General features: G+C 35.1%; 2 protein-coding genes and 1 pseudogene across 2 annotated transcripts; 2 read left to right on the top strand and 1 right to left on the bottom strand.

The window, feature by feature from the left end:
• Positions 1 to 874: 874 nt before the first annotated feature.
• Positions 875 to 4,404, bottom strand: LOC148771769 (uncharacterized; annotated as a pseudogene).
• Positions 4,405 to 14,521: 10,117 nt separating this feature from the next.
• LOC148771768 (uncharacterized) lies at positions 14,522 to 16,873 on the top strand. Its single transcript, XM_088815222.1, has 4 exons — positions 14,522 to 15,162; positions 15,320 to 15,469; positions 15,731 to 15,890; positions 15,974 to 16,873. The coding sequence occupies exons 1-4, from the start codon at positions 14,522 to 14,524 to the stop codon at positions 16,871 to 16,873; spliced, it is 1,851 nt and encodes a 616-aa protein (XP_088671348.1).
• A 7,896-nt stretch (positions 16,874 to 24,769) lies between these two features.
• Positions 24,770 to 27,119, top strand: LOC148771767 (uncharacterized). Its single transcript, XM_088815221.1, has 5 exons — positions 24,770 to 25,000; positions 25,110 to 25,408; positions 25,566 to 25,798; positions 25,955 to 26,136; positions 26,220 to 27,119. The coding sequence occupies exons 1-5, from the start codon at positions 24,770 to 24,772 to the stop codon at positions 27,117 to 27,119; spliced, it is 1,845 nt and encodes a 614-aa protein (XP_088671347.1).
• Positions 27,120 to 27,406: the final 287 nt, after the last annotated feature.

Below are 27,406 nucleotides of genomic sequence, written 5' to 3'. Positions count from 1 at the left end.
TCTGGAACGAGGCAAAAATGAAGTTCTCGCATCCAACTAGGTCGGGGCATTCGTCCCATTTCGGGTCCACTCACAGTCGATGAACGACCACGACCACAACTAGATCTCTCAGAAGATGAACCACGACCTCTGTTGCCTCTTGATCGTCCTCGTCCTTGTCCTCGTCTCGAATTTTCTTCGCCGGGGTATAATGGCAACTCATGCGCTGAGTCATCCCTCTCTGTGGAGTTGTTCCGCGGTCTACCTCTTGGGCGGTCCAGTACTGGTGGCTCATTTATCTCCGTTGCCCCAGGATGCATTCGTTCAAAAACGACATCTGCCACGTCCGTGATCTCAATTTCTGAACGTTCACGCAACTCATCAATTAACCCGTCTAGCCTGCCAATAGCCTGTGACCTGTGATCGGGAACATAACCAACACTTTCTTCTTGGCCAGGACCGAATCCCGAAACCCATGTCCTCCAAAAAATGTGGACATCCTCAGCATAAAACACACCACGTCGTGCATTCACCTTTGGTTCGCTACAATGCCACTTCATGCGGCACCATTGGTTGCTGCCCGTACACCAACTCAAACGGGCTCATCCCCGTAGCTGAAGACTTGTGAAGATTGTAGCAGAATTGGGTTGTATCAAGCAAACGGATCCAATCCTTTTGGCTCGTGCTAACATAATGCCGAAGATAATCTTCCAACACAGCATTCATTTGCTCCGTCTATCCATCCGTTTGGGGGTGATTTGCCGTAGAAAACATCAACTCAGTCCCCAACATGTTGAATAGCACGGTCCAGAAACGACCCGTAAACCGAGTATCCCGATCGCTAATAATGTCTTCGGGAATACCAAAATACTTCACAACGTTCTTCAAAAACAACTCAGCAATAGTACGATCGTGCTAGAAGGGCCAACATTCTGTCAATCCCGGGATGACCGGCCCACGTCGGATCATGTGTTTCCCGCAATAGTTCACGCCTAAGGGAGTTGCTTGGCACATAAGCACGACCACCCTTAGCGAACAACAGCCCATCCTCTAGCCAATATTTCCGAATCTGCCCAGCCCGTACTTGTTCAGCCATCTTTTTGTAGACCAAATCAGTCTTGGCTACCTCTCGAACCCGTTCAAGAAAATCAGACTCCACACGAGTCAATGCACTAACGTAGGATTCAACGACTTTCCTACTCAGTGCATTTGCCACGTCGTTATGTTTTCCCGGTTGATGTACCCACTCGAAACCGAATTCACCCAAGAATTCTTGCCATCTTGCTTGTTTCGGCGACAATTTCTTTTGAGTCTTGAAGTATGTGTTTTCCACATTGTCGGTGACGACCACAAACCTTGTACCCAACAAGTAATGCTTCCAAGCATCCAAACAATGCACCACTGCCGTCATTTCCTTCTCATGAGTACTGTACCGCATCTCAGCATCTTTCAGCTTTCTACTTTCAAAGGCAACGGGATGCTTGTCTTGCACCAACACACCCCCGATAGCACGGTCAGAAGCATCCGTTTGCAACTCAAATGGCTTGTCGAACTCAGGCAACTTCAGTACTGGTTCCGAAGATATAACACCCTTCAATTTCTCAAACGAACCATCACAGTCCGAAGTCCATTCCCACTTCTGATCCTTCTTCAAAAGATCGGTCAAAGGATTCACGATCTTTGAATACCCTTTGATAAACCTTCGATAGTAGTTTGCCAAACCCAAAAAACGAACGGAACTCGGCCACTTTCGAAGGAGCGGGCCAATCAGTCACAGCCCGTACCTTCTTCATATCCATCTTGATCTTTCCTTGGCTAACAATGTGGTCAAGGAACGAGATTTTTTCCCGGCAGAAATCTTCTTCAAAAGATCGGTCAAAGGATTCACGATCTTTGAATACCCTTTGATAAACCTTCGATAGTAGTTTGCCAAACCCAAAAACGAATGGAACTCGGCCACTTTCGAAGGAGCGGGCCAATCAGTCACAGCCCGTACCTTCTTCATATCCATCTTGATCTTTCCTTGGCTAACAATGTGGTCAAGGAACGAGATTTCTTCCCGGCAGAAATCACACTTCTCCTTCTTTGCATACAACTTGTACTCCCTCAACTTCAAGAATACAGCCCGCATATGCCCAACATGCTCGCTCAATGATTCAGAATAAACCACGATATCATCAAGATATACCACCATAAAACGATCAAGAAACTCGTACAACACATCGTTCATGAGGTTGCAAAAAGTTGCGGGGGCATTGGTTAAGCCGAAAGGCGTAACCAAGAACTCGTACGATCCGTACCTCGTCACACAAGTTGTCTTTGCCTCATCACCTTGTGCCACCCGAACTTGCCAATATCCAGCCCGAAGATAAATCTTTGTGTAAAATCGTGCCCTTGCCAACTTGTCGAAAAGATCTTTATAGTAACCTTATTCAATGCCCGATAGTCTACACACATCCTCATTGAACCGTCCTGCTTCTTCTGAAACAGAACCGGCGACCCATAAGGAGCTTTGGAAGGTTGCACAAGACCCGCACTCAGCAAATCATCCAATTGCCTTCTGAGCTTAGCCAACTCCGAAGGACCCATCCGATACGGTGCTTGTGCTGGCGGCCTGGCCCCCGGTTCCAACTCGATCTTATGGTCAATGGCTCGCCGAGGCAGCAACTCTTTCGGTAATTCAGGAGGAATCACATCCTCGAATTCAGCCAGCAATTCAGCAACTGCATCCGGCACCTCTTGATACACATCCGGCTTGATTTCGACCAATGCAGCCAGGCAGGTTGGCTCGCCATGTCTTAGACCTGCCTTTAGTTGCAATGCCGACAATAAGCCCTCAGATTTCTTCTCTTTGGCCTTCTCCACAAACGTTCCCTTCACGAAACATGGACAGTTAGGATCCATGAACAACAATCCACTCAGGAAAGGTATGACACCAACACGGGCCGACAACAGAAAGTCTTGCCCAAAATCACGTCAAAATTGTCTAGTGGTACAGCAGTAAATGAACATTGTCCACGCCAACGACCAATGCACAACTCTACATTGGTCACACCCCTCACCGGCTTGGCTTCTGAATTCACGGCTTTAATTCTACTTGCATGTTGTGAGAGATTCAAATCCAACTTTCCAATCTCTCGAACGGCAACAAAGTTGTGCGTTGCACCCGAATCCACCATGGCCATCACTTTCTTACCGTTCAGCAAAGTTTCGACATACATCAAACCTTTGGGGTTGCTAGGCACATTCTCGACCGTCAAGGCACTCAACAACTGGATGGGGTTGACTTGCTTAGGATCATCACCATCTCCATCCGATTCCAGCATCAAAGCATTCAATTTGCTTCGTTTAGGGCAGTCCCTCATTCGATGGTCACCGTTACACAAGAAACATCCTTTGATTTCCTTGTTAACAGTCAATTGCCCCGCGGGTTTGGTCGTTCCCGTGGGCTTTTCGAAATTCTTCTTGGCCTTGAATTTCCCATCTCGGCCAAACTTTCCACCCGACTTCTTGGACTTGCCCTTATCCTTGCCGGATTCCTTATTTTCAGCATCCTTGGCACCAACCGTCTTGTAATCAACAAGGCGATCTGCAGCGGCAATTACTCCCGGCAGATCCTTCACGCCTTGTCTTCGCAAACTCTGATTGTGCCCAAGGTTGCAAACCGGCCATGAAGTTAAAGATCTTATCCTCCTTTGACATATCCCTAATGTCAAGCATCAAGGAACTGAAGTCCTTCACGTACTCACGAACGGACCCCTTATGCTTCAATTGACGTAGGGATTCCCTTGCCAACCAACTCATGTTGCAAGGCAGGAATTGTTCTTTCAACTCCTTCTTCAACGCTTCCCAAGTTTCAATTTTGTCCCGATTGGCACTAGCATCGTCGGAAATACGTGCTCACCACCACAACTTCGCATCACCCGACAAGTACATGCTTGTAATGGTCACCTTCTCTTGGTCGGACACATTTGCTGCCTGGAAATAGTTTTCCATGTCCCAAAGGAATTTTTCTAACTCCTTTGCGCTACGTGCACCACCAAACGTAGCGGGTTAAGGCACCCGTACTTTGGACGACGATGATCTGCCCTCAGCAGCACTCGACGTCCCCTCACAAATTGCCCGCTTCACCATAGCCAAATCCGTCAAAAACCTCTCAAACTTGGGTTGAACAGCATCACTTAGCAACCCGAGATCTTCAGCAGCACTTGCCATCCTAGTCTCCACAAACTCTGGTAGACCGGCTATAGATTTTGATAGCCGTTCAAATGCTTGTTGCCCATCATCAAGTTGTTGGAGAATAGGGGCTGCTCTCAGATCAACGGGCGGCCCAACAAGAGTCTCAAGACGTTTCAATCTCGCTTCCAAATCGAGCAACGCTGCCCGAGTAGGATTCGTCAGTGAGGAAGAACCCGAATCTTCCATGTCGAAGAACACCGTTCAGAACCCGAGAACCGGGCTCTGATACCAACTGTTACAGGGGTTAATTTATAATCGAAATTTTCCCACCGTACGGCCTGATTTACGCACTAAATCAGTCAGCCCACTCAACAATTTTTCCCACAAACGTAAGGCACCATGGTTGTATCAAATAAACAGCAACAATCACAAGTATGCAGCGGAAATCGAACAACACAAGCAATTTACGAGCAATGCCCGACCTTTATTGATTCACTCACGAACAATACAAGGAAAGCCCTTGCTGCACACAACGAATCCTCACAACAGATGCTAACAATTGTAATCTGAGTCCCTCTATCTGAATGGGTCGGATTTGTGCACTCAAGGGCCCATAAATACAAGTTACAATGCAGTTTACACACTAAACTGCCAAGGGACACATGGCGGCACGCAGGCCAGCCACTTGGCTCACTAGTACAACATAAAAGGGACAGTTTTCTAGTCATTGCTGATGCCGACCGCTCCGCAACTGCCTTTCGTAACTTCCCGAGTCAATTAGTTGCCCGACTTGCTCAATCGACGCGCACGCGCGCCCAATGATCGAATCCGCCCGCACGCGTGCTATTCAGCCCGCTTGCTTTGCCCACACTTGCCATGCCTTTCTCGGCCAAGCACCTCAATGCTTGCCAATCACTCGAAACCCTTGTCTTGTAACTCTCGGCCAAGCACCTCAATACTTGCCCAACTCTCGGCCACCGTTTGTCCCATGTGTAGCTTGCCTTGTGCCAACACTTCTTGGCACCATTTCAACTATAACTCTGCCACACTCGAGTTATAGTCGATATCACGGTTTAAGGGGGTAACACTAGTCCACAACAAAAATTTGAGAACAACGATTGCACTGTAATTGTGTTGTACATCATCAGAGAACATTTTCTTCAAGGATCATTGGAAATAAAAGAAGCAGAGGAAAGGGTTACAAATATTAGAGGAAACATTGTAGAATATTTATTGAATTACAAAATCGATTGAGTTATAAGTTCTATTAGTTAGTTTATTTTTTTTACGCAAATGTAAACATTTGTGCAAATGACATTTGCGGAGTTTCTATGTAAAAAGAATTATATGGTTAGATTGACAATATTTAATGCCCATATTCAGTGCACAGAGAGACGTTGAGAGGGTGAGAGAAGAGTTGGAGAGAATGAAGAAACGTGGCTGCCAAAGGAGCATTGTGAATTGATAATGTACACGTCAATCCCTATCTCAAATATAAATTATCAAAATTGGCTATAAAGCCAAATTGTTTTCTTAATTACCAAATGGATGACATAGCTTTAGATAATTACAATTTCTACACTTCCCATCAAATTCAAAATATATATAATTCCATATCGACACATATCAACTAAATAAATTCAATTTCTCCCAGACTTAAGCAACTTACCCATTTAGGGGTGTTATAATTACTTTTTCCGAACAATAATATTAGTAATATTATTGTCCCAAACAGTAATATTATTGCATGAGGCAATAATATTATGGTCGGTGACAGTAATATTATGGTCGAAGACAGCAAAATTGCAGGCCAAGACGATAAAATTAATCAATATAGTAAAATTATTGTCTCGTACAGTTAAATTACTGTTTCAGACAATTAAATTATTGTAGCTGCCAAGACGGTAATATTAATTAAAGTAATTTTTTTAAGAAAAAACAAATTTTGCAACAAAAACTAAAAAAAAAAAGAGTTTATTAACAATTAAATTACTATTGGAGACAGTAATTTAGCAGCCAAGTAATATTAATTAAATTTTTTTTTAAGAAAAAAAATCAAATAATAGTTAAATTACTTTCTCCGATAGTAAAATTACTGCTGAAGATAGTAAGTTAGAAGTCAAGACAGTAATATTAATTAAAATATATTTTTGAAGAAAAAGAAAAAAAAAGTCACGGCCGGAGACCCGGCGGTTAACGGCAGTTGACCTACCGGGAAAAATATTAAACAAAACAAAAAAGAAAAAGAAGTCAACGGCGGCTGACCGGCGGTATCCGGTGGTGGCCGCTCAAAACTGTTAATTGGTGAAATTTGCCTAAAATTGGGTGTAAATTATGAAATTGTAGTTGAATTGGTTTCAAGGAATTTGGGATACTTTGAGTATATATAAAAGGGTTTTTCTTATTTGTAAATAAGTTTAAATGGGATGTAAATATTTGAAAGACAAAAAAGTTGGATGTCACTTTTTTTTTAATGAAGTACCCTTTCAACAATGGCTTATCTAGTGTGGTACAAGGGTGTGCAGCTGCACACCCTTGATTTTAAAAAACAAATTCCTATATATGTACTAATACCAAAATTTTCTCACTCCGATATCACCAAGTTTAATACCATATTTTAGAGAAGTTTTTACATTATTTTTTTAGATTAATACCACAAATATTTTTTTTTAATTACAAAGTATTAAAATATCACTCATCAACAAAATACAATTTATAAAAAAAAAATATTTTTTTTCCTCATTTCAATACCGAAAATTAAAAAAACTCTATTCTTCTCCCGCAAACCCTCTCTTCTTCTCTCCAAAACCCAAACCCAACAATCCTCGTCTTCTTCTTCTTACAAACCCTAAAAAAATCTCAAAATTCAAAAAAATCAAAACCTCACAAAACGTATAAAATGGAGTCACAAGACAATAAAATAGTGGTTTAAATGGAATGAGAACTCATTAAATTAAAGTATCTATACATGTCTTTTTTTGAGCTTCAAGGTTGAATTTTAGTTGTTTTTTTTTTTTTTTGAAATTCGCCTACAATTTTCGACACATACAGGTCGAATTTTTGGTCAATTTCGGACACCAACTTGTCGAAAATTGTAGTTGAAAAAAAAAACCAATTTCGACACATACATGTCGAAATTTTGAGAAATTTCGACATGTATGTGACGAAAAAACATAGCTGCAAAAAAAAAAAAAAAAAAGTAGTTTTGAGAAACGGATACATATGTTAATGGGTTCTCCTTGCTCGTAAACTACCATTTTATCATCATTTGACTCTATTTGGCAATTTGTGTAAGATTTTTATTCTTTATTTTTGAGATTTTCAAGGACGGTTTGATGGTAGGAAGAAGGAGGTGAAGGGTTTGTGAGGAGGGAGATGGGTTTGAGAGGGTTTGTGTGTTTGATATTTTAGAAAGGAAAATTAGATTTGTAATATATATTTTGTTTTGATTTTCATTATGGGTATTTATATCATTACCTATTTATTATCTAATTATTTTTTTGTTGGTATTAAAGTAAGAAAATTTTGGTATCAGATCTAGCCAACCCTAATTTTAATTATGCTAATTTTAAAAGTGATGTTTTAGTTGAACTGCTTGAGCACTCTCCCAAATCCCAAGAGTTGTAGAGTTCGATATCCCCACGGGCCCGTGTTTTTTTAATGGCTGCGGCTGTATAAAATACTAAAACCACTTGGGCAAGACCAAATTAAAGAAAGATTCCAAAAATTTATATTTTATTAAGATGAAATGACAAATATATCCATAAATTAAATTATTTTTTTTTCTCATACAAGACCAAATACAAATAATGAAGAAAAAAAACCAAAAATAGATGCGTGAATTAAAAAAACAAACAGCCCACCTTCTCCACCTACGCTCACATTCTCCGCCGTCAAAGTTCCGCCGCCCAAGCTCTATCACCGAACACCGCCGCCCAACCTTACAAAAAAAGAGGAAAAACAAATTAAATCTGAAACTGGTAAAAATCGACACCAAGGTGTCGAAAAACTGTGCTAGAAATCGACACTTAAGCGTCGAATTTTATAGGTAAAAACGACATTGACATGTCGAATTTATAGCACAAATTCGAAATTGCCAAATGTCGAATTTACGCCTAAATATCGACATTTAAATGTCGATTTTTACCCATAAAATTTGACCTGTACATGTCGAATTCGTTTGTGCGGGATGCTTTTGGAAAAACCATATTCTAGCTAAAAAACTCATAAATGCATACCTTATTGGGTACTTCCACTGTAGAATCTTCTATTTTGGTGTCTTCTGAATCCATACTTGCCATCTTTGTAAGATTTGTTGAGTTTTGATGATTTTGAATGTTTAAGTTTTGTGGGTTTATGGAGGAGGAAGGAGAAAGGTCTTGTGGGTTTTGGAAGATGGAGAAGATGAGGGTCGGTCTTGTGGTTTTGCGGTCTTGTGATAGGGTTTTTTGTATTTTTGAATTTTTGGTCTTGCACATTTGGAATTTTCTTATTTTTTTAACAAGTAAGGGTATTATAGTATTTATACATTGAAAATTTTGATTTGATCTTGCACAAGTGATTTTAATCTTCCATATAGCTGCAGCCTTTTTTAATTTATTATATTTATATATATATTAATCAAATTAATTTATGTCTATCCTGCCAATGCTTTTAATTTCTTATTTTTCTTTTTATATGTATTAATTAGAATTTGACTTTCAAAATTGGCTTTTATCCCATTACATATACATAAATTTTCAAATATGTCGGTATTTTTTTATATTTCAAAAAATAAAAAATTTCTAATGAAATATATGTTTTGCTACTTGCAACTTTGATTTTTTTTTTTTTTTTTTTATCTCTTCTTGAACATTTTAGCCAATTTTCTCTATAAACATTTTCTAAATCGAATGCATATACTAGCCACGTGTAAATAGCATTGTATTCCATTAAAGGTAATTATGCGCATCCACACGGAAACGAGCGCCCATAAGATAAACCGAATAAAGGTATGGAAGGGAAAAACTATTATAATATATTACAAAAGAGCCACAAAATTCGGCCAAAAAAGGAAATTTGAAAAATACCTAATAACTAATCTTTACATAGATGTTATATATCTGATACAACATATGTATTGCTTTGATAGTTATGAAACTAGTGTTATATGCATCTAAGCCCATATAATGTTAATATTTATCGTTAACAACTATGTATTTACTGTCGTTATTGTTTTAATAAAAACCACGTTAAAAACTATGTATTTACTGTCTTTATTGTTTTAATAAAACCGCATAATCTATGCAACAATTAAATGTAAAAGTGTAAAATCCTGTACATAATTATATTTAATTGTTATTGTAATAATGTACAATAAGCATATCGGATATATACAAATTTTCACATGTACAATAATGTACAAAATTATATATTGTTTCCATATAATATAGGGCGAGTGGCAAAAAGGCCCATCACATGGGAAATAAATGCATTTTAGTCCACAAAAAAAACAGTCTCTCAATTAAGCCCATCCCCATGTCTTTAGTCCAAAATACCCTCAATAATATAATTTTTATCAATTCCACCCATTATGCTCTAACTTCCTTAATATTACACATTGACCCCGTATTTAAACAAATATATCACATTAACCCCCAAAACTATTTTTTTTCAGAAAATAATTTTTTTTCTGGAATACTTAGATTCCGGCGTTGACCGCCGGAGACCGGCGGTCTCCAGCGTTGACTTTTTCTTTTTTTTTTTTTTTTTTTTGAAAACTTTTTTTTTCCTGAAAATTTTTCCGGCTGGTCTCCGGCGTTAAATAACTGTTGGAGACAGTAATTTAGCAACGAATACCGTAATATTAATTCAAATATTTTTTATGAAAAAAAAAGTCAATTAACAGCTAAATTACTGTCTCCGACAACTAAATAACTGCTTGAGACAGTAATTTAGCAAACAAATACAGTAATATTAATTAAAAATATTTTTTTTAAGAATAAAAAAGTCAATTAACAGTTAAATCACTGTCTCCAACAGTTAAATAACTGCTGGAGACAGTAATTTAGCAACGAATACAGTAATATTAATTACAATATTTTTGACGAAAAAAAAAGTCTATTAACAGCTAAATTACTGTCTCCGGCAGTTAAATAACTACCGGAGACAGTAATTTAGTAGCCAAAACAGTAATATTAATTAAAAAAAAATTAAGAAAAAACAAAATTATAACAAAAAAAAAAAAAAAAAGTCAACGCCGGAGACCGGCGATCTCCGGCGGTCAACGCCGGAATCTGGCCGGAAAAAAAACATTTCAGAAAAAAAAAATATTTTCTGAAAAAAAAAATTTTGGGGGGTTAATGTGATATATTTGTTTAAATCCGGGGTCAATGTGTAATATTCAGGAAGTTAGAGCATAATGGGTGGAATTGATATGAATTAGGCTTAAAATTGGGGTCAAAATTGAAATTTGGGTTAAAATTGGTTAATTGATGAAATTGGGCTAAATTGGGGTAAAAATCATGAAATTGGAGTTAAATTGGGTTTCGATGAATTGGGGGTAATTTTGGTATATATAGAAGGATTTTCCTTATTTGCAAATAAGTTTGAATGGGCTGGATTTATTTGAAAGACAAAATAGTTGGATGTCCCTCTTTTAATTAAGTGCCCTTGTCATGGGCCTATTTGCCATTACCCCTATAATATATGTAAAATTTATCAACCATATATAAAATACATATGGATATTTTATATATCGGATATATATTTTCGTAATGTACGTATGGATATTTATTTTATATGTATTTTCGCACAATATATACTTTGTTTCCTTAATATTAATTAATAATGATGTAAAATTTTATAATTTTGTTTTTTCTTACAAAAATATTTTAATTAATATTACTGTCTTGGCTACTAAATTACTGTCTTCAACAGTTATTTAACTGTCGGAGACAGTAATTTAACTGTTAATTGATTTTTTTTTTCTTCAAAAATATTTTAATTAATATTATTGTCTTGGCTGCTAAATTACTGTCTCAAGTAGGTATTTAACCGTCGGAGACAGTAATTTAACTGTTAATTGCTTTTTTTTTTAAATATTTTAATTAATATTATTGTATTCGTTGCTAAATTATTGTCTCCAGCAGTTATTTAACTGTCGGAGACAGTAATTTAACTGTTAATTGACTATTTTAATTAATATTACTGTCTTGGCTGCTAAATTACTGTATTTAGCAGTTATTTAACTATCAGAGACAGTGATTTAACTGTTATTTGAGTTCTTTTTTTTTTCTTAAAATAAATTATTTTAATTAATATTACTGTCTTGGCTGCTAAATTACTGTATTTAGCAGTTATTTAACTATCAGAGACAGTAATTTAACTGTTAATTGACTTCTTTTTTTCTTAAAATAAATTATTTTAATTAATATTACTATATTTGCTGCTGAATTACTGTCTCCAACAGTAACTTAACTATCTCAGACAGTAATATTAATAATATTTCTGTTCGGAAAAATAATATTCATAATATAACTGTCCCAAATAGTAATATTATTGTCTGAGACGGTAATTTAGTAGCCATGGCAGTAATATTAATTAAAATATTTTTTTCTAAGAAAAAAAAAATCGAAAAAAAAGTCAACGCCAGAGACCGCCGGCCGGAAAAAAAAATCAGAAAAAAGTCAACGCCGGAGACCGGCGGTCAAAGCCGAAATCTGGCCGGAAAAAAAAATTCTAAAAGAAAAATATTTTCTGAAAAAAAAAATCAAAAAATTATTATGTTGGGGGTTAATGTGATATATTTGTTTAATCCGGGTTCATAGGTAATATTAAGAAAGTTAGAGCATAATGGATGGAATTGATAAGAATTATATTATGGAGGTTATTTTAGACTAAAGATATTTATTTGCAAGACTGTTTTTTTTTTCTTTTGTAGACCAATTAATGTGCATTCAAGTCCCTTGTGATAAGCCTTTTTGTCATTCGCCCTATATATATATATATATGAGTATACGATAGGTATTAGTTATTTATATGATGTTACGGCTATATGCAAGACTAATTCCACTTGTATAAGACCAAATTAAAAAAATTAATGTATAAATACTATAATACCCTTATTTATTAAAAAAATAGAAAATTCCAAATGTGCAAGACCAAAAATTCAAAAACATAAAAAATCCTATCGCAAGACCACAAAATCACAAGACCAACTCTCATCTTCTCCATCTTCCAAAACCCACAAGACCTTTCTCCTTCCTCCTCCATATACCCACAAAACCTAGACATTCAAAATCATCAAAACTCAACAAATCTTACAAAGATGGCAAGTATGGAGGCAGAAGACATCAAAATAGAAGATTCTACGATGGAAGAACCCAAGAAGGTATGCATTTATGGGTTTTTTTAGCTAGAATATCGATTTTCCAAAAACATTCCCGCGCAAACGAATTCGACATGTACAGGTCGAATTTTACAGGTAAAAATCGACATTTAGATGTCGATTTTGAGGTATAAATTCGACATTTGAATTTGTGCTATAAATTCGACATGTCAATGTCGATTTTTACCTATAAAATTCGACGCTTAAGTGTCGATTTGTAGCATAGTTTTTCGACACCTTGGTGTCGATTTTTACCTGTTTCAAATTTAATTTGTTTTTCCTCCCTTTTTGGGCAGATTTAGGTCATGTGCGTGGCGGGGCATGCGGCGGCGGCGATCGGCGGTGGAGCTTGGGCGGCGGAGCTTGAGCGGCGGAGAAGTTGGGCGTAGGTAGGGTTTCAGGAGGGGGAGGGGGCTGTTTGTTTTTTTAATTCACGCTTCTATGGTTTCTTTTTTTGTTTTTTTTTCCTCATTATTTGTATTTGGTCTTGCATGAGAAAAAAAAACCAATTTAATTTATGGACATATTTGTCATTCCATCTTAATAAAATAGAATCTTTTGGAATCTTTCTTTAATTTGGTCTTGCACAAGTGGAATGAGTATTGCATAAAGCCGCAACCTTATATGATTTCTTTTTTCCTTTCTATTTAGCATTTATTTATAAAGTGTTTTCTTACAATGTTTTCATATTGATTACATATGTTATTGGTTCGATTTTGTCGATAGGTTCATTGGCTCACCTAGCCGGTGGAACCAAACAGAACATTCCATTTGAACTTGAAGATATTACGTAATTTAAAACTCAATGAAATATATTTTTTAGATTTTACATGTGTTTTTCATATCAATCATCATTTTCTTTCACATGCAAGTGATTGTTTGCTAGGGGAGAACTTTACTGACTACATACTTCAACGAATTCAGGATATTAGTGTAGGGCTGTATATTGTTGTAATACAATTTGCAACTACAAAGATTAAGAATAGTATTAATTTGTTCAATATTTCTCTTATGTATTTGGTTTAATGAATGTGGAGGACATTTATTACATTTCATGACTATTCTTATGTTTTCTTAGGTGAAGTCCAGGTATCCAACCATTGGTATTCATCGCATGTGCTTATAAATGAGGATATTCCTGCAATTATCGAATTCAAATCGAGGTTATAATTTTATCTTTAAATAAATTAATTACTTTATTTTTACATTTATTTCGTTCATTACGATTTATTAGCATGTAGTTTTTATTTTAGTTTCATTCGAAGTAAACCAAATAGTTGTCAAGTGATAAGTCAGATGTCGTCGCAGTCTTCTTACTCGATGGAAGATGATTTCATACGTAAGACTGTTAGAATAAAATTGGACGAAATGAGTGACACAAATGAGGTAATAACAATGTGTTTGCTACATTATTTATTCGTACACTTTCAATAAAATACAAATATAAACCATTTATCAAATCTGATTATAACTATATTTAACTAACTATTGTTTATTTTCTCAGTATAGGATTTCCAACTCTCTTCATCACCATCACATGCAATCCTCAATGGCCTGAAACACAAAGGGTGTTGAAAGATACAAATCTCAGGTCGGGGTATCGGCCAAACATTCTATGTCGTGTGTTCAAGATGAAGCTCGATAGTATGATGACATAAATTAAGAAATGACGTGTATTCGGACGTATTAGAGCATGTAAGTATTTAATTAGATCCCAATTTATAATTATACATTTACTACATTCATAGGAATTAGAGATATGCATCATATGTAAGTTTTAATATTTATTTATTCATTAACTAAATTCATGCATATTGTTTCATATCATTTGTTTACAGTTCCTCTCCAGATGTGTGGACTATTGAATTTCAGAAACGATGTCTACCGCATGCACATATTTTGTTGTGGTTGCATAATGATGACAAGCCCAAGACCCCAGAAAAAATTGACAAGATTATATGTGTTGAAATTCCTGACGAAGAAACCGACAAATAGATGAACCAGTTGGTGGAGAAGTATGTGATACATGGACCGTGCGGTCAGGCGAATTTGAAATCTCCCTGTATGAAGGATCGAGTTTGCACGAAGCGATTTCCAAAGCCATTTGTGGAGCGAACTGGGTCAGATACATATGGTTATACTGTGTACAGGAGAAGGGAAGATGGCATAACGGTAATGAAGAAGAAGACTACTCTTGACAATGGTTTTGTAGTTCCGTATAATTGGGTATTATTGAGTAAATACAGATCTCACATTAATATAGAGCTATGCAACCAAAACATGTCAATCAAATACATGTTCAAATTCGTCAACAAGGGTCATAATCGAGTTACAACGGCATTTTACGAAAGACGCAATATAGATGGTTGTGCTGAGATTTGTGACGAGATAAAGATGTACTACGACTGCAGATATCTTTCGGCATGTGAGACAATGTGGAGGTTGTTTAATTTAGATATTCATTACAGAGACCCATCTATAATTAGGCTAATTTTTTATCTACCAGATCATCAGTCGCTTGTCTTTAATGAAAACAAGTCGTTACAAAGTGTTCTAGATAGGCAATCTGCCAAGCAAAAGATGTTCTTAGCGTGGTTTGAGGTAAACAAAAGTTATCCACATGCCAGGGACTTGAGGTACGGAGATTTTCCACAGCAGTTTGTGTATAGAAGGATTCTTGCACTTGGGCGCCAAGAAAAAATGGATTTTCTATTGGTAGGATTACAAATGTTCCCCCTGCAAAGAGGGAAGACTATTACCTTAGGTTGCTACTTAACATTCCGAAGGGTGCAGGTGTTACGAGGACATCAGAAAAGTTGCTGACTACGTTTACCCTACGTTCAGGGATGCGTGTTATGTGTTAGATTTGTTAGACGACGACAAAGAATACATGGATGCGATAAGAGAAGTGAATGCTTGGGCATCTGGGGATTATATAAGGAGGTTATTTGCGGTTATGCTGCTTTCCAATAGCTTAAGTCGGCCCGAACATGTTTGGCAAAGTTGTTGTTCGGGTTTGGCGGAGGGTATTGGTTACTGAGAACAATGGCTTCATAATAATCCAAGTATGGCAATTTGTATAGAATATAATTAGATTTTAAATATTACTCACTTTTTTAATAGGCTCTTTAAGTTTTGAACTAAATGTGTATAATATTATAATGTATCAAATTTTTGTGCAAATTTATCTATATCGGATGAAAGTTTGATGAACTATATTCTCACTAAAGTAGAGAAAATATTGCAAAGTAATGGTAAAAGTCTACGTAATTACGTGCCCATGCAATTTCCAATTGAATTCGCTGTGGAGGACACAATAAACATATTGGTCTTAGATGAACTGGATTACGACGGCTTGAAATGGGTAAAGAACTTCAACGATGTCTTGCCTCAATTACAGACGAGCAAACAAAGGTTTATGATGTAGGATGTTGTATCTAATGACAGTGGTGGAATGCTCTTTCTATATGGTCATGGTGGAATGGGAAAACATTTCTCTGGAAAACTCTTTCGGCTACAGGCCGTTCCAAGGGAGAGATTGTAATTAATGTTGCATCGAGTGGTATATCATCGTTATTGCTCATCGGTGGAATAACAACTCATTTTAGATTTCGACTTCCCATAACTGTACACGAGACTTCCACCTACAGCATAACGCAACAAAGTCCACAGGTGGAGTTGATGATTAGGGCTAAGCTTATTATGTGGAACGAGGCTCTTATGATGCATATGAACTGTTTTGAAGCGCTTGACAAGACAATGAAGTCAATATTACAGGTAGACAAACCGTTTGGACGTAAGGTGGTTGTTCTTGGAGGAGATTTTAGGCAGATTTTACCAATCGTACTGAAAACATCAAGGCAGGACATAGTACATGCTACGGTAAACTCCTCTCTGTTGTGGCATTTCTGTCGTGTCATGAAGTTGAGTAAGAACATGAGATTGCAGTCATGTTCTTCTCCTTCTAATGTGGACGAGCTAATAGAATTTGGGGACTGGATACTGAAGGTTGGTAATGGGAATGTTATGGAACAATATGATGGTGAAACTTCGCTAGATATTCCCGAGGACATGTTGATTGGTGATTCAGAAGATCTATTCACAGACCTATTGAACTTCTTATATCCTGATTTGTTGAGTAACATGTATGATCCAGATTATTTTCAAGGGAGGGCAATTCTTGCACCAACTAATGAACGCGTCGAGTCTGTGAACGATCACTTGATGTCTCTCGTTCCAGGTGAGGAGAAGGTGTACCTGAGCTCAGATAGTATGTGTAGGGACGAGCGAACAACGGATCGGAGGATAATGCAAAAATCTATTCGACTGAATTTCTCAACACAATAAGTTGTTCGGGGGTTCCTTCTCATGTATTGAAGTCCAAGGTCGGTGCACCAGTTATGTTAATAAGAATCATCAATCAAGAAGAGGATTGTGCAACGAGACCAGACTTCAAATTATTATAATCGACATTCACGTTCTGCATTGTAAACTTCTTTCCGGCAAAAATATCGGTGACATTGTGTTCATTCCTCAGATGGCTTTAATACCGTCTAACTTCGGATTGTCAATTAAATTTCAGAGAAGACAGTTTTTGTTGATTGTTTCTTTTGCAATGACGATCAACAAAAGCCAATGCCAAACTCTTTCGCATGTTGGTTTGTATCTTCCTCGGCCTGTCTTCAGCTATGATCAACTATATATTGCACTGTCCAGAGTTAAGAGCAGAGGTGGCATTAAGATAGTCATCAAGTGGGATTCGGACGAACTCATCAATGTTACTAGAAATGTCGTCTACAAGGAAGTATGTCATCGAATTTGAAGGTTGAAAATACTTTTACATTTATGAGTTCTTCATGTAACATGTCTTGGTTTTTATCATTTTTTAACATCTTACTATTTGGCATGTCTATCTTTCCTATATGTTTTCCCCCATGCGATGTTATTTTCAGTCATGTCCCTAGGATGCTGAGTGCAAATCTTATTATCTTTAAGATTTATTTTTGTCGATATACTAATATTTAATATTATTGTTATATTGTAACTATGAAGAACATGATACTTATAACATATTTTTAATATTGTTGGTCAATAACGTTTTGTACTTAAATTAATGAGCGTAATAATTGATATCTATGTAAATTTGTTTTACAGACATGTATTTCCAGTTGAAAATATGCCGCCCCGTGCATCGCACGGGTGAATACTAGTTTTATTAAGATGAAATGACAAATATATCCATAAATTAATTTTTTTTTTCTTATGCAAGACCAAATACAAATAATGACGAAAAAAAACAAAAAATAGATGCGTGAATTAAAAAAACAAACAACCCACCTTCTCCACCTACGCTCACATTCTCCGCCGTCAAAGCTCCGCCGCCCAAGCTCTATCACCGAACACCGCCGGCCAACCTTACAAAGAAAGAGGAAAAATAAATTAAATCTGAAACTGGTAAAAATCGACACCAAGGTGTCGAAAAACTGTGCTAGAAATCGACACTTAAGCGTCGAATTTTATAGGTAAAAACGACATTGACATGTCGAATTTATAGCACAAATTCGAAATTGCCAAATGTCGAATTTACGCCTAAAAATCGACATCTAAATGTCGATTTTTACCCATAAAATTCGACCTGTACGTGTCGAATTCGTTTGTGCGGGATGCTTTTGGAAAAACCATATTCTAGCTAAAAAACTCATAAATTCATACCTTCTTGGGTACTTCCACTGTAGAATCTTCTATTTTGGTGTCTTCTGAATCCATACTTGCCATCTTTGTAAGATTTGTTGAGTTTTGATGATTTTGAATGTTTAAGTTTTGTGGGTTTATGGAGGAGGAAGGAGAAAGGTCTTGTGGGTTTTGGAAGATGGAGAAGATGAGAGTCGGTCTTGTGGTTTTGCGGTCTTGTGATCGGGTTTTTTGTATTTTTGAATTTTTGGTCTTGCACATTTGGAATTTTCTTATTTTTTTAACAAGTAAGGGTATTATAGTATTTATACATTGAAAATTTTGATTTGGTCTTGCACAAGTGATTTTAGTCTTGCATATAGCTGCAGCCTTTTTTTAATTTATTATATTTATATATATATTAATCAAATTAATTTCTGTCTATCCTGCCAATGCCTTTTAATTTCTTATTTTTCTTTTTATATGTATTAAATAGAATTTGACTTTCAAAATTGGCTTTTATCCCATTACATATACATAAATTTTCAAATATGTCGGTATTTTTTTATATTTCAAAAAATAAAAAATTTCTAATGAAATATATGTTTTGCTACTTGCAACTTTGATTTTTTTTTCTTTTTTTTGTATCTCTTCTTGAACATTTTAGCCAATTTTCTCTATAAACATTTTCTAAATCGAATGCATATACTAGCCACGTGTAAATAGCATTGTATTCCATTAAAGGTAATTCTGCGCATCCACACGGAAACGAGCGCCCATAAGATAAACCGAATAAAGGTATGGAAGGGAAAAACTATTATAATATATTACAAAAGAGCCACAAAATTGGGCCAAAAAAGGAAATTTGAAAAATACCTAATAACTAATCTTTACATAGATGTTATATATCTGATACATAGATATGTATTGCTTTGATAGTTATGAAACTAATGTTATATGCATCTAAGCCCATATAATGTTAATATTTATCGTTAAAAACTATGTATTTACTGCGTTATTGTTTTAATAAAAACCACGTTAAAAACTATGTATTTACTGTCTTTATTGTTTTAATAAAAACCGCATAATCTATGCAACAATTAAATGTAAAAGTGTAAAATCCTGTACATAATTATATTTAATTGTTATTGTAATAATGTACAATAAGCAAATCGGATATATACAAATTTTCACATGTACAATAATGTACAAAATTATATATTGTTTCCATATAATATAGGGCGAGTGGCAAAAAGGCCCATCACATGGGACTTAAATGCATTTTAGTCCACAAAAAAAACAGTCTCTCAATTAAGCCCATCCCCATGTCTTTAGTCCAAAATACTCTCAATAATATAATTCTTATCAATTCCACCCATTATGCTCTAACTTCCTTAATATTAGACATTGACCCCGTATTTAAACAAATATATCACATTAACCCCCAAAACTTTTTTTTTTCAGAAAATAATTTTTTTTCTGTAATACTTTTTTTCCGGCCAGATTCCGGCGTTGACTTTTTTTTTGTTTTTTTTTTTTTTGGAATTTTTTTTTCTTTGAAGAAAAAAATATTTTAATTAATATTATTGTTTTAGCTACTAAATTACTGTCTCAGACAATAATATTACTATTTGAGACAGTAATATTATGAATATTATTTTTCCGGACAGTAATATTATGAATATTATTTTTCCGAACAGTAATATTATTAATATTATTGTCTAAGACAATTAAATTACTGTTGAATACAGTAATTTAGCATATAAGGCAGTAATATTAATTAAAATATTTTTTTAACAAAAAAAATGAAAAAAAAAGTCAAATAACAGTTAAATTACTGTCTCCGACAGTTAAATAACTGTTGGAGACAGTAATTTAGCAAACGAATACAGTAATATTAATTAAAAATATTTTTTTTAAGAATAAAAAAGTCAATTAACAGTTAAATCACTGTCTCCAACAGTTAAATAACTGTTGGAATTTAGCAACGAATACCGTAATATTAATTCAAATATTTTTGACGAAAAAAAAAGTCAATTAACAGCTAAATTACTGTCTCCGGCAGCTAAATAACTGCTGGAGACAATAATTTAGCAAACGAATACAGTAATTTTAATTAAAAATATTTTTTTTAAGAATAAAAAAGTCAATTAACAGTTAAATCACTGTGTCCAACAGTTAAATAACTGCTGGAGACAGTAATTTAGCAACGAATACAGTAATATTAATTAAAATATTTTTGACGAAAAAAAAAAGTCAATTAACAGCTAAATTACTGTCTCCGGCAGTTAAATAACTGCCGAAGACAGTAATTTAGCAGCCAAAACAGTAATATTAATTAAAAAAAAATTAAGAAAAAACAAAATTATAAAAAAAAAAAAAAAAAAAAACAAAAAAGGCAACGCCTGAGACCGGCGATCTCCGGCGGTCAACGCCGGAATCTGGCCGGAAAAAAAACATTTCAGAAAAAAAAAATATTTTCTGAAATAAAAAAATGTGGGGGGTTAATGTGATATATTTGTTTAAATTCGGGGTCAATGTGTAATATTCAGGAAGTTAGAGCATAATGGGTGGAATTGATATGAATTAGGCTTAAAATTGGGGTCCAAATTGAAATTTGGGTTAAAATTGGTTAATTGATGAAATTGGGCTAAATTGGGGTGTAAATCATGAAATTGGAGTTAAATTGGGTTTCAATGAATTGGGGGTAATTTTGGTATATATAGAAGGATTTTCCTTATTTGCAAATAAGTTTGAATGGGCTGGATTTATTTGAAAGACAAAATAGTTGGATGTCCCTCTTTTAATTAAGTGCCCTTGTCATGGGCCTATTTGCCATTACCCCTATAATATATGTAAAATTTATCAACCAAATATAAAATACATATGGATATTTTATATATCGGATATATATTTTCGTAATGTACGTATGGATATTTATTTTATATGTATTTTCGCACAATATATACTTTGTTTCCTTAATATTAATTAATAATGATGTAAAATTTTATAATTTTGTTTTTTCTTACAAAAATATTTTAATTAATTTTACTGTCTTGGCTACTAAATTACTGTCTCCAACAGTTATTTAACTGTCGGAGACAGTAATTTAACTGTTAATTGATTTATGTTTCTCCAAAAATATTTTAATTAATATTACTGTCTTGGCTGCTAAATTACTGTCTCCAGTAGGTATTTAACCGTCGGAGACAGTAATTTAACTGTTAATTGCCTTTTTTTTTAATATTTTAATTAATATTATTGTATTCGTTGCTAAATTACTGTCTCCAGCAGTTATTTAACTGTCGGAGACAGTAATTTAACTGTTAATTGACTTTTTTTTCTTAAAAAAATATTTTAATTAATATTACTGTCTTGGCTGCTAAATTACTGTATTTAGAAGTTATTTAACTATCAGAGACAGTAATTTAACTGTTATTTGACTTCTTTTTTTTCTTAAAATAAATTATTTTAATTAATATTACTGTCTTGGCTGCTAAATTACTGTATTTAGCAGTTATTTAACTATCAGAGACAGTAATTTAACTGTTAATTGACTTCTTCTTTTTTCTTAAAATAAATTATTTTAATTAATATTACTATATTTGCTGCTAAATTACTGTCTCCAACAGTAACTTAACTATCTCAGACAGTAATATTAATAATATTTCTGTTCGGAAAAATAATATTCATAATATTACTGTCCCAAATAGTAATATTATTGTCTGAGACGGTAATTTAGTAGCCACGGCAGTAATATTAATTAAAATATTTTTTTCTAAGAAAAAAAAATCGAAAAAAAGTCAACGCCAGAGACCGCCGGCCGCAAAAAAAAATCATAAAAAAGTCAACGCCGGAGACCGGCGGTCAAAGCCGAAATCTGGCCGGAAAAAAAATTCTAAAAGAAAAATATTTTCTGAAAAAAAAAATCAAAAAATTATTATGTTGGGGGTTAATGTGATATATTTGTTTAATCCGGGTTCATAGGTAATATTAAGAAAGTTAGAGCATAATGGATGGAATTGATAAGAATTATATTATGGAGGTTATTTTAGACTAAAGATATTTATTTGCAAGACTGTTTTTTTTTTCTTTTGTAGACCAATGTGCATTCAAGTCCCTTGTGATAAGCCTTTTTGCCATTCGCCCTATATATATATATATATATATATATATATATATATATATATATATATATGAGTATACGATAGGTATTAGTTATTTATATGATGTTGCTGCTATATGCAAGACTAATTCCACTTGTATAAGACCAAATTAAAAATTTTAATGTATAAATACTATAATACCCTTATTTATTAAAAAAAATAGAAAATTCCAAATGTGCAAGACCAAAAATTCAAAAACATAAAAAATCCTATCGCAAGACCACAAAATCACAAGACCAACTCTCATCTTCTCCATCTTCCAAAACCCACAAGACCTTTCTCCTTCCTCCTCCATATACCCACAAAACCTAGACATTCAAAGTCATCAAAACTCAACAAATCTTACAAAGATGGCAAGTATGGAGGCAGAAGACATCAAAATAGAAGATTCTACGATGGAAGAACCCAAGAAGGTATGCATTTATGGGTTTTTTTAGCTAGAATATCGATTTTCCAAAAACATTCCCGCGCAAACGAATTCGACATGTAAAGGTCGAATTTTACAGGTAAAAATAGACATTTAGATGTCGATTTTGAGGTATAAATTCGACATTTGAATTTGTCTATAAATTCGACATGTCAATGTCGATTTTTACCTATAAAATTCGACGCTTAAGTGTCGATTTGTAGCATAGTTTTTCGACATCTTGGTGTCGATTTTTACCTGTTTCAAATTTAATTTGTTTTTCCTCCCTTTTTGGGCAGATTTAGGTCATGTGCGTGGCGGGGCAGGCGGCGGCGGCGATCGGCGGTGGAGCTTGGGCGGCGGAGCTTGAGCGGCGGAGAAGGTGGGCGTAGGTAGGGTTTCAGGAGGGGGAGGGGGCTGTTTGTTTTTTTAATTCACGCTTCTATGGTTTCTTTTTTTGTTTTTTTTTTCCTCATTATTTGTATTTGGTCTTGCATGAGAAAAAAAAACCAATTTAATTTATGGACATATTTGTCATTCCATCTTAATAAAATAGAATCTTTTGGAATCTTTCTTTAATTTGGTCTTGCACAAGTGGAATGAGTATTGCATAAAGCCGCAACCTTATATGATTTCTTTTTTCCTTTCTATTTAGCATTTATTTATAAAGTGTTTTCTTACAATGTTTTCATATTGATTACATATGTTATTGGTTCGATTTTGTCGATAGGTTCATTGGCTCACCTAGCCGGTGGAACCAAACAGAACATTCCATATGAACTTGAAGATATTAAGTAATTTTAAACTCAATGAAATATATTTTTTAGATTTTACATGTGTTTTTCATATCAATCATCATTTTCTTTGACATGCAAGTGATTGTTTGCTAGGGGAGAACTTTACTGACTACATACTTCAACGAATTCAGGATATTACTGTAGGGCTGTATATTGTTGTAATACAATTTGCAACTACAAAGATTAAGAATAATATTAATTTGTTCAATATTTCTCTTATGTATTTGGTTTAATGAATGTGGAGGACATTTATTACATTTCATGACTATTCTTATGTTTTCTTAGATGAAGTCCAGGTATCCAACCATTGGTATTCATCGCATGTGCTTATAAATGAGGATATTCCTGCAATTATCGAATTCAAATCGAGGTTATAATTTTATCTTTAAATAAATTAATTACTTTATTTTTACATTTATTTCGTTCATTACGATTTATTAGCATGTAGTTTTTATTTTAGTTTCATTCGAAGTAAACCAAATAGTTGTCAAGTGATAAGTCAGATGTCGTCGCAGTCTTCTTACTCGATGGAAGATGATTTCATATGTAAGACTGTTAGAAAAAAAATTGGACGAAATGAGTGACACAAATGAGGTAATAACAATGTGTTTGCTACATTATTTATTCGTACACTTTCAATAAAATACAAATATAAACCATTTATCAAATCTGATTATAACTATATTTAACTAACTATTGTTTATTTTCTCAGTATAGGATTTCCAACTCTCTTCATCACCATCACATGCAATCCTCAATGGCCTGAAACACAAAGGGTGTTGAAAGATACAAATCTCAGGTCGGGGTATCGGCCAAACATTCTATGTCGTGTGTTCAAGATGAAGCTCGATAGTATGATGACATAAATTAAGAAATGACGTGTATTCGGACGTATTTAGAGCATGTAAGTATTTAATTAGATCCCAATTTATAATTATACATTTACTACATTCATAGGAATTAGAGATATGCATCATATGTAAGTTTTAATATTTATTTATTCATTAACTAAATTCATGCATATTGTTTCATATCATTTGTTTACAGTTCCTCTCCAGATGTGTGGACTATTTAATTTCAGAAACGATGTCTACCGCATGCACATATTTTGTTGTGGTTGCATAATGATGACAAGCCCAAGACCCCAGAAAAAATTGACAAGATTATATGTGTTGAAATTCCTGACGAAGAAACTGACAAATAGATGAACCAGTTGGTGGAGAAGTATGTGATACATGGACCGTGCGGTCAGGCGAATTTGAAATCTCCCTGTATGAAGGATCGAGTTTGCACGAAGCGATTTCAAAAGCCATTTGTGGAGCGAGCTGAGTCAGATACATATGGTTATACTGTGTACAGGAGAAGGGAAGATGGCATAACGGTAATGAAGAAGAAGACTACTCTTGACAATGGTTTTGTAGTTCCGTATAATTGGGTATTATTGAGTAAATACAGATCTCACATTAATATAGAGCTATGCAACCAAAACATGTCAATCAAATACATGTTCAAATACGTCAACAAGGGTCATAATCGAGTTACAGCGGCATTTTACGAAAGACGCAATAGATGGTTGTGCTGAGATTTGTGACGAGATAAAGATGTACTACGACTGCAGATATCTTTCGGCATGTGAGACAATGTGGAGGTTGTTTAATTTAGATATTCATTACAGAGACCCATCTATAATTAAGCTAAGTTTTTATCTACCAGATCATCAGTCGCTTGTCTTTAATGAAAACAAGTCGTTACAAAGTGTTCTGGATAGGCAATCTGCCAAGCAAACGATGTTCTTAGCGTGCTTTGAGGTAAACAAAAGTTATCCACATGCCAGGGACTTGAGGTACGGAGATTTTCCACAGCAGTTTGTGTATAGAAGGATTCTTGCACTTGGGCGCCAAGAAAAAATGGATTTTCTATTGGTAGGATTACAAATGTTCCCCCTGCAAAGAGGGAAGACTATTACCTTAGGTTGCTACTTAACATTCCGAAGGGTGCAGGTGTTACGAGGACATCAGAAAAGTTGCTGACTACGTTTACCCTACGTTCAGGGATGCGTGTTATGTGTTAGATTTGTTAGACGACGACAAAGAATACATGGATGCGATAAGAGAAGTGAATGCTTGGGCATCTGGGGATTATATAAGGAGGTTATTTGCGGTTATGCTGCTTTCCAATAGCTTAAGTCGGCCCGAACATGTTTGGCAAAGTTGTTGTTCGGGTTTGGCGGAGGGTATTGGTTACTGAGAACAATGGCTTCATAATAATCCAGGTATGGCAATTTGTATAGAATATAATTAGATTTTAAATATTACTCACTTTTTTAATAGGCTCTTTAAGTTTTGAACTAAATGTGTATAATATTATAATGTATCAAATTTTTGTGCAGATTTATCTATATCGGATGAAAGTTTGATGAACTATATTCTCACTAAAGTAGAGAAAATATTGCAAAGTAATGGTAAAAGTCTACGTAATTACGTGCCCATGCAATTTCCAATTGAATTCGCTGTGGAGGACACAATAAACATATTGGTCTTAGATGAACTGGATTACGACGGCTTGAAATGGGTAAAGAACTTCAACGATGTCTTGCCTCAATTACAGACGAGCAAACAAAGGTTTATGATGTAGGATGTTGTATCTAATGACAGTGGTGGAATGCTCTTTCTATATGGTCATGGTGGAATGGGAAAACATTTCTCTGGAAAACTCTTTCGGCTACAGGCCGTTCCAAGGGAGAGATTGTAATTAATGTTGCATCGAGTGGTATATCATCGTTATTGCTCATCGGTGGAAGAACAACTCATTTTAGATTTCGACTTCCCATAACTGTACACGAGACTTCCACCTACAGCATAACGCAACAAAGTTCACAGGTGGAGTTGATGATTAGGGCTAAGCTTATTATGTGGAACGAGGCTCTTATGATGCATATGAACTGTTTTGAAGCGCTTGACAAGACAATGAAGTCAATATTACTGGTAGACAAACCGTTTGGACGTAAGGTGGTTGTTCTTGGAGGAGATTTTAGGCAGATTTTACCAATCGTACTGAAAACATCAAGGCAGGACATAGTACATGCTACGGTAAACTCCTCTCTGTTATGGCATTTCTGTCGTGTCATGAAGTTGAGTAAGAACATGAGATTGCAGTCATGTTCTTCTCCTTCTAATGTGGACGAGCTAATAGAATTTGGGGACTGGATACTGAAGGTTGGTAATGGGAATGTTATGGAACAATATGATGGTGAAACTTCGCTAGAGATTCCCGAGGACATGTTGATTGGTGATTCAGAAGATCTATTCACAGACCTACTGAACTTCTTATATCCTGATTTGTTGAGTAACATGTATGATCCAGATTATTTTCAAGGGAGGGCAATTCTTGCACCAACTAATGAACGCGTCGAGTCTGTGAACGATCACTTGATGTCTCTCCTTCCAGGTGAGGAGAAGGTGTACCTGAGCTCAGATAGTATGTGTAGGGACGAGCGAACAACGGATCGGAGGATAATGCAAAAATCTATTCGACTGAATTTCTCAACACAATAAGTTGTTCGGGGGTTCGTTATCATGTATTGAAGTCCAAGGTCGGTGCACCAGTTATGTTAATAAGAATCATCAATCAAGAAGAGGATTGTGCAACGGGACCAGACTTCAAATTATTATAATCGGCATTCACGTTCTGCATTGTAAGCTTCTTTCCGGCAAAAATATCGGTGACATTGTGTTCATTCCTCAGATGGCTTTAATACCGTCTAACTTCGGATTGTCAATTAAATTTCAGAGAAGACAGTTTTCGTTGATTATTTCTTTTGCAATGACGATCAACAAAAGCC

Source organism: Erythranthe guttata, chromosome 3 (assembly GCF_056151865.1).
Source record: "Erythranthe guttata isolate IM_541 chromosome 3, IM_541, whole genome shotgun sequence".
NCBI lineage: Eukaryota > Viridiplantae > Streptophyta > Magnoliopsida > Lamiales > Phrymaceae > Erythranthe > Erythranthe guttata.
The sequence above is the reverse complement of the archived record's forward strand: the minus strand, read 5'-3'. Positions and strand labels throughout refer to the sequence as shown.

Coding starts and splice junctions, on each gene's coding strand:
- LOC148771768 (XM_088815222.1), top strand. CDS start 14,522: ATGAACCAGTTGGTGGAGAAGTATGTGATACATGGACCGTGCGGTCAG. Junction 15,163..15,319: donor CCACATGCCAGGGACTTGAG/GTACGGAGATTT, acceptor CGAAGGGTGCAG/GTGTTACGAGGACATCAGAA. Junction 15,470..15,730: donor TCTGGGGATTATATAAGGAG/GTTATTTGCGGT, acceptor ATCGGATGAAAG/TTTGATGAACTATATTCTCA.
- LOC148771767 (XM_088815221.1), top strand. CDS start 24,770: ATGAACCAGTTGGTGGAGAAGTATGTGATACATGGACCGTGCGGTCAG. Junction 25,409..25,565: donor CCACATGCCAGGGACTTGAG/GTACGGAGATTT, acceptor CGAAGGGTGCAG/GTGTTACGAGGACATCAGAA. Junction 25,799..25,954: donor TTGTTCGGGTTTGGCGGAGG/GTATTGGTTACT, acceptor ATTTTTGTGCAG/ATTTATCTATATCGGATGAA.